The 7,286-nt window shown below is 42.8% G+C and overlaps 1 protein-coding gene across 2 annotated transcripts in view; it reads right to left on the bottom strand.

Moving 5' to 3' along the window:
* LOC103804843 (chromosome unknown open reading frame, human C9orf89) overlaps positions 1 to 5,254 on the bottom strand; it is a 10,307-nt gene extending 5,053 nt beyond the window's left edge. For both annotated transcript variants that reach the window (XM_009077477.1, XM_009077478.1), the window contains exons 1-2: positions 5,117 to 5,254; positions 3,074 to 3,227 (exon numbers count right to left, since the gene is read on the bottom strand). In XM_009077477.1, coding sequence (XP_009075725.1) covers positions 3,074 to 3,227; positions 5,117 to 5,227 — 265 coding nt within the window. In that variant the 5' untranslated portion in view covers positions 5,228 to 5,254. The remainder of the gene's footprint in view (positions 1 to 3,073; positions 3,228 to 5,116) is intronic.
* Positions 5,255 to 7,286: the final 2,032 nt, after the last annotated feature.

The following is a 7,286-nucleotide window of genomic DNA, read 5'->3' as shown; positions in this document are numbered from 1 at the left end:
AGTCCGGAGAGGCACAAAAGCAGAAATAATTGCTGAAAGCCTTCCACAGAGCTCCATCACTGGCAGCCTCACACAGCCTGCCTGTGTGAGGGATGGATGTCCTCCCTAGGAACTCCAGCTGGGAAATCCTCACACTGCACAGAAGGGCACGGCCAAATCTCTGCTCTTCTGTCAGGATCCGATTCTTCATCCTTCTACTCTATGCCAGCATTGAGAGAAATTAAAACTTTTTCTGAGTCACTTGGAAGCTTCCATTTGCCTTCAACGTCTCACACCATGTGCCTTACCTCCCCTCTAGTGGGAATACTCAGACATTACCAGACTTTTCACTGGCAATTTACACTTCAGGCAAAGAAATTTTGTTCCAGCAATAATTTTAAGGCTGTTTTTAAAATTCAAAAGAAATATTTGAACGGTTTTCCTCTGTAGAAAACATTTGTCATGTGAACAGCTGCATGTAATCGATTACAGAACTCTGTCCTGGCCATGGTTCATCCATGTCCCCATCAATCATTTCTCCAGATGTTTGTAATGCTGCTTGTTTCAGCTCAATCTGCATTTTAAACAAAGTCCCTGTGTTAGAGATTCCCTTTTCTTCATATTTACACATTTCAGTGGCAATTCTGTAAATGCTCTGTGCTGAATTTGGCAAATTTAACAACTACTGCTAAGGGTATTACAGAATTACAGAATGGTTTGGGTTGGAAGGGACCTTAAAGCTCCCCTCGTTCCCCCTCCTGCCATAGCAGGGACACCTTCCACTAGCCCAGGTTGCTCCACGCCCCATCCAGCCTGGCCTGGAACAGTTCCAGGGGAGTACTTCCATTTGTGCAACATAAAGATTGTGCATGTTGGAGGTCTGAAGGATAATGCCTTTAATATTCAAAATGTCCAAGTTCACATAGAAGTTACACCTCATACTGAAAAAGGAGCTTTTCCTGAAGAATGAAAGTGTTTGCAGTTTTAGCTTAAAAAGCTGCACAGCTGTTTCTTGGCCATTCAATCCAGAATGCAGACATTTGTTTTAGTTACAGAACTCCTAAGAAGCAGCAAACACATTAACACAATCATCTCAGTATTTCCTTCTCAAGTCAATAGAAAGAAGCTGCAGAATCTCAGCATGTAGTAGTGTTTTAACTCAGCTATTTTAATTATTCTCATCCTTCTGGTAACCTAAGAGAGCATACCAAGATACAGAGAATGTAATGACTTATGATGGTTACTGAAGTCCCTTTGCATAATGCAGCAGCAGCAAAACAGTTTTGGGGCACCACAAACAGCTGCATGTTTAAAATGAAGTGCTTTCAGGAAGGTACTTGCTATGCATAGTCAGAACATGGGGACACCTAACACTGCCTACTCATGTGGCCACCTGAGGAAAGCTCTGAGTCACCACGTACAGCAGGTGCAAGGTGGAGCACATTTCTGCCCTAGCTAAAAGTGAAACATCCCACAGACCCTACCCAAGCCTCCCTGTAAAGATGTATTTTCCGAAATGGCTTGTAGAAGGTCTGTGGAACACCAATGAAGCTTAATCTCTTAAACATCAAAAGAGTCCTGAAATTTTATTCTTCATGATTACACTAAGACTTCTCAAGCTGCTCTTAATTCATTTAGACTGTCTGCTGACTTCTACTCAGCTTGGCAGAAAAACCTGTTGCTCTTGAGCTCTACCCAAGTCAAAATGTTAAATCTAAGACTATTTGATTTAAGAGCCTGTTCCCCAAAGGCCACAACTCCTGCAAGGTGAGTATCAGGTCAAAGCACTGCCTTAAAGATGCTGCAAGAGTCAGTCAATTAGAATTGGTGCTCCTCTGAGATTCTGAGTCAGGGATGGGCCCTGACTTCCCCAGTCCAAAAGGGTTCAGGTGGAGGAACTCTGCAGCATCCCTGTGCAGGCAGGGAAACGGTGCAGTCTTACACCACCATGTATTTGTGCTCAGTAGATACGAATCTCTTCCTTCAAAATCAAAGACAAAACAAAGCTAGACAATGTAGTATCTTCAAAAGTATTTACAGTTTCACTCCAGAAATAAAAGAGGTCAACCTACGGACTTTTGGTGTAAAGGTCTGAATCTCACTGGAGTTTGACCCACATCTGTAATCTTCCTTGGAACCTAACTGTGGAGTTTCTTACAACTAGAAATCAACTGACTGGTGAAGCGTTAGTGCTGGTAGATACATTATAAGGGCTTCTTAAATTTGTAAAACTCCTTACAAGGATTTCTTTCTCCTTTTGCAGCTTCCTTATTGTAAATGTGTGAGTTTTCCCTCAAGCTCCTCAAGTCATTTCAGTATGCAGGATGTGAATATATTTCCCATCCACTTGGAATATTGTTCTTGTCTGAGTTCCTCAGGTAGGGGGAAAAGAAAAGCATTACCCCAAGCTGGCAATCAGGCTTGACATTTTTCCTTAAAATATAAGCTCCTTTGCAGAACAGAATCTAATCTGTTTGAGTCTCAGTCCTTCTGAAGTACAAGAAGCATATTTGGGGGGCAGCTTTACAGACATCAGTCAGGCCTGTCAGCTGCACAAAACAAGCCCTAAGTGATGAATACCACAACCCATCAGTGCAAGGGCCTATGAATGTGTGCTTCCTGTTAAACTAGAGACAACTAGATTTATGGACTGAGCAAAAGTCAAGCTTCTGGGCCACCAGAGTTTTGAGCTTAACAGACTGGAGGTTTGTAATGTTCTCCTGTGCTACAAGTCAGAAGAAACACAGAAGAAATCAACAGGTCATTATGAAGCAATGATTATGGAAGAGAAACTACTTCATACAAGTTATATTGCTGTCTGATATGTGGCACTTCAACTGTTTTAAAGACATATTTCATATTTCAAAACAACCAAAGAGTTTTGCCCACACTAATCAACAAATAACAAGAAGTATGAAGTCACATCCCCTTACAGCTTTTGGAAAACTTGAGTCAGAAGGAATTAAGGTATAGCCCAAAATTATTTAAATAAGCTGCCTAGGTTATTTAAACAACCGAAACCTCATCTGAAATGAGGTCTTGTAATACACTGATGAGGAAATCCACAGCTCAAACAATTTACAAATTAACTTACTCAAGATTTTCCTGCTTGGCAGGTCATTAAACAGCTGTTCAGCATTGATCTGCAGAGCCCTGTAAAACTCCTGACAGTGTCTGTCTCCTTTTTTCTGAAGGTGCTTTAACAGGTCTGAGAGTCTGGTATGGAGTGATGCCTTTGGATTCCTGAACTGTAAGAGAAAAGCACTCATCAGAAGAGAGATTACAGCAGCTGGAGGTCAATTTTACCTGACTTTGCAGTATGCCTGGGAACAAAGATATGGAGCTTCTTTGATATTTGCTAAAAGACTGGGCCACAAAAAATGAGGGAAAACTCAAAAGGGCATACATGCACTGCCCAGCAGCCTTCCCAGCACTGATGAGCCCCATCTGGTCAGCACTGCCTGATGGAGAGCCTATTGCCTCTGCCTCCCCTAATGCCTCTTTCTGTCCTGAGCAAGTGACAGACACTCTGCATTTGATGTCTTCCCCCCATCCAAGCTAGCACGGTACTTGCCATTCTACAATTTAATTCTGACAGCTGTTGATAGAAAATATCAACAAATCTTATAATAAAGTTCGATGTTTTCAAGTTTTTGCTTAGTTGCCAAGTAATGATTACCCAAAAAGGCACCTTATACTGCTTATCCTACTCCCAATATTGGAGTGCTCATCACCCCAAGATTCCATATTTCACTGTTTCCAGCACAATTAACTGCTGTGCACCCAGTGCAAAAGGCACAAATTCCCATTACTCAGGCGACATGGCCAGCAGCTGCAGAGGGAAGTACTTTTCAGTAATGCTAAATGTGGTGAGTATTAGGAGACCTTACAAAGAGAAGGAAAAGGCATCCCTAGCCTTACAAATCACTGATTTCAGCTTATTTGGAAAATGTCCAAAGCCATTCTCAGCAGAGCATCACATTTCAGAGCAGCACAGTGGATTAACCTTTGCAGCATACTCAGTTAGGAACAATTCCTGCTCAAGAGGGACAGGAATGACGCCACAGACCCTACACAACACTCCTTATTCTGACAAAATTCCCACAGGGTCTGCCAGCTACAGCTGAGATTACAACCTTCCTAAACACTCAAGAGTTGACAGAAACTTGCCTGGACCCATGCAAAAGCAGCTCATTTCTAAGTGCAGAAGTCATAAATCATGTTTCGCAGATTCTTTAGGCCTTTATTTTGAAGCTCTTGAGGGAATGAGATGATCTTGCCTTGCACATCACACTGGTTATCATAACTGAGTGGCAAGACTGGCTCAGCTGATGATCTAGCTCTGTTTTACACCACCAAAACACTAATTGTCTCCACAGAGTTTGATTATGGCAGATTTAGACCTATTTTTCCTGATGTTAAAATACTGATATGCCAAAACCCCAAGCAATGTGCAGACATGAAGTCAGCAGAGGGCAAGTACAAGCTGCTGTTTGTAGGATAAGGGAAGCTTTCAACTGACTTCAATTTTGTCTCCACACAAGCTTAGAAGGTCTTTCTCCCTAAAAACAGCTACCCATCCTTGAAAGCTTCATGGCAAGAAGAGTGGCCTTCTTTCATACATGACAGCACCACTAGAAGATGTTACTAACTCCATTCACTTCCTACTGCTCCCAAGGTTACTGGTGGGACTAATGCTGCCCCTTCTCTACCAACACTTAGAGTTATTCATTGGCTACTAAAACTGATTAAGCTCACACAGATGATTTTTGTGGACACAGCTGGATGCAGCACAGCCCACCTGACATGACACTCCGCACAGCCTCGTGTGAGGAAACCGGCAGGCAGGGCATTTGGGCACGGGATGGGTGCACTCCTGCCCATGCGGTGGTTGTAAGATCATGGCAGGAACTGTGGCATTAAGCTGCTGCTGAAGAGTGTCCTCTACAGTAACCACTTGGCACAGGCAACGTGCCAGCCCTGTGACTGCTCCTCTCACATGAAATCCCAGATCAGCAAGCAGGACATGAGGAAGACTGGCTGCACATGGCATCAAGAGTCACGTTGGGAAGAGGACAGCTGGTGATGCACAAAAACAACGCCATAGTCAGAGATTCAGTGAAACTCATCAAATTACCTTTTCTGCTTCTTCATTGGTAAGAATTTGGGGATAGACTCTGTTAAGCTGAAGAACAATTTTATCAACCACTTGCTCATTCAGTCGGCTAGTGCTTGTAAGGAAATACATGTCGTGCTGCAGCCGATGACAATACGACTGATCTAGAGATAAAAAACCACAAAGAACAAACCACAGCAGTTAATTAACAAGTCATTTTTTAAATGCTGCTAATTTCTTTTCCCTACCAGTGATTAAATAGCTAAAATGAAATTGCCACCACCTCATTTTAGAACGCTGAACTATCTATTAGGGAAACACAACACAGGCACGTGCTTTCAAAGACTCATCCACTGGAAATTACACACATGCAAACTCCTGGCTGGTCACTCCTGCTGCCTCTCTCTTTCCAAAGAGAGAGGGTTCTAAATCATGTAGATGTCAAACACTGATGGATATTGAATCAAATGCAGCCCTAAAGTTAATAAATCACTGAAGATAAATTATGCCATTTAAAACTAATGTGTTTTGTAACAGCATCTCTGCTAAAAAGCCATCAAAGCTTTTAAGTAAGGACTTCACAGGAGTGAGGGGAAAGGGCATTCAAAAAGAAGTACAATTTTACCAGGGAAGTATACTCAAATACACATACAAATAAAAACACATCTTTTTCTACTACCCACCCCTCTGCAAATGCACAAATTCAGACTGGCTGTTGGTTTAGGCACCACTTCCAATTTGTCAGCAATGGATTCTGCAGGAGCATAGCTTTCCCTATAGCTGCTTGTCTGTCATCCTTAGATCAAGATACAAGCACAAACTGGTTCCACAGGTTACTATGGCTTTATCAGATTTAGAAAGAGAACATCCATGACCGTGCCTGAAATGAGCATTACAATGTCAGTATATGTCAGTTGCAGCACAGAAAACAAACTCAAAACACCTCCATGCCCCTAGCACATTCCTCCTTTTAAGTAAATGCATAGGTTTTATGGTATTTTGCCTACCAGAAAAAACACAACCATCAGCCCTTTGTGCCCTGCAATTTAGAGAAGATAAACAAAGGAATGAAGGAAAAGAGCCAGAAAACTTTGGCACGATGCACTGCACCTACGCACAGCCATTGCCATTTCCATACAGTGACTGGTTTTGGTATGACACTGTCCTTTTTCTGTGTCTGTGCAGCACAGACAGCATTTACAGGAACGGGTTCAGGAAAACCTCCCAGTGTGACCATGATGCAGTAACAACTTCTCCAGTGCCAGTGGCACTCCTATGCAAACAAAACCACACCACTATTGATGAGGCACAGAGAGCTGCGATTCTACAGGCACAACAGGATTTCAGTTACATTCTCACTTTTTATACAAACACCATTTTATCTCCATGTGTTCCTAATGCCTCCCTTTTCCACAGCTCACTGTCAAGGCAGCTTTTGTGTGCTGTCACAAGCACACTGCCCTGACATACTTGCTGTGCAACTCCCTTTCATTGCAAGAAGTTCTACATTCTCCGATTCAGGGCTGAGATCAAACTTCTCATCAAATCAACTCAGTGGCATGCACAAAGGTCTGAGGCCTCAGCTACATGATCTGTAGTGATTCTCAGTGTCACGAACAACTCCGTACTTTCTGCACGCTTAGACAAAACATGCATTAAGCTAGGATCTTACAGCTAGCAGAGCAATTAAATTTCAAATAACACTGTGACACTCAAACAACAACCCACAGCTAGTGCTAAAAGCATGACAAGGATCCAGCAGAATGAGTATACGAAGTGAAATAAAAGCAGGCTCAGAGTGTCATCCCTTCCCTGCTTCTCGCTCTGTTGCTGCTTCCTCATTACCTGTCCCTGCACTGGCAGTGTGCAGACATCTATTAGCAGCAGGTACACCAGTGAAGGCAACTGTGACCACCTGAAGATTCCATTTAAGCCAAGAGCATTTTCTGAGCAATCATGAGTGCTCCATGTCCTCCTGGCACTTCTCATTTACACACACTCATTAAACCATCACCTTATGTGACAGTTTAATGAGTCTTACCAAGGGCTTTTTGCTGCCACCTAAAACCTACACACTGGTGCACTGTATTATGGGGCAGAGGCCTCTCCAGGATTTCAGGGGCAGCTATATTTTCTTACCATCCAAGCCAAAAGGCAGAAGCAGAGAATGAGACCATGCTCTTGGCCTCTA

This window comes from Acanthisitta chloris, unplaced genomic scaffold (genome assembly GCF_000695815.1).
Source record: "Acanthisitta chloris isolate BGI_N310 unplaced genomic scaffold, ASM69581v1 scaffold13536, whole genome shotgun sequence".
NCBI lineage: Eukaryota > Metazoa > Chordata > Aves > Passeriformes > Acanthisittidae > Acanthisitta > Acanthisitta chloris.
The sequence above is the reverse complement of the archived record's forward strand: the minus strand, read 5'-3'. Positions and strand labels throughout refer to the sequence as shown.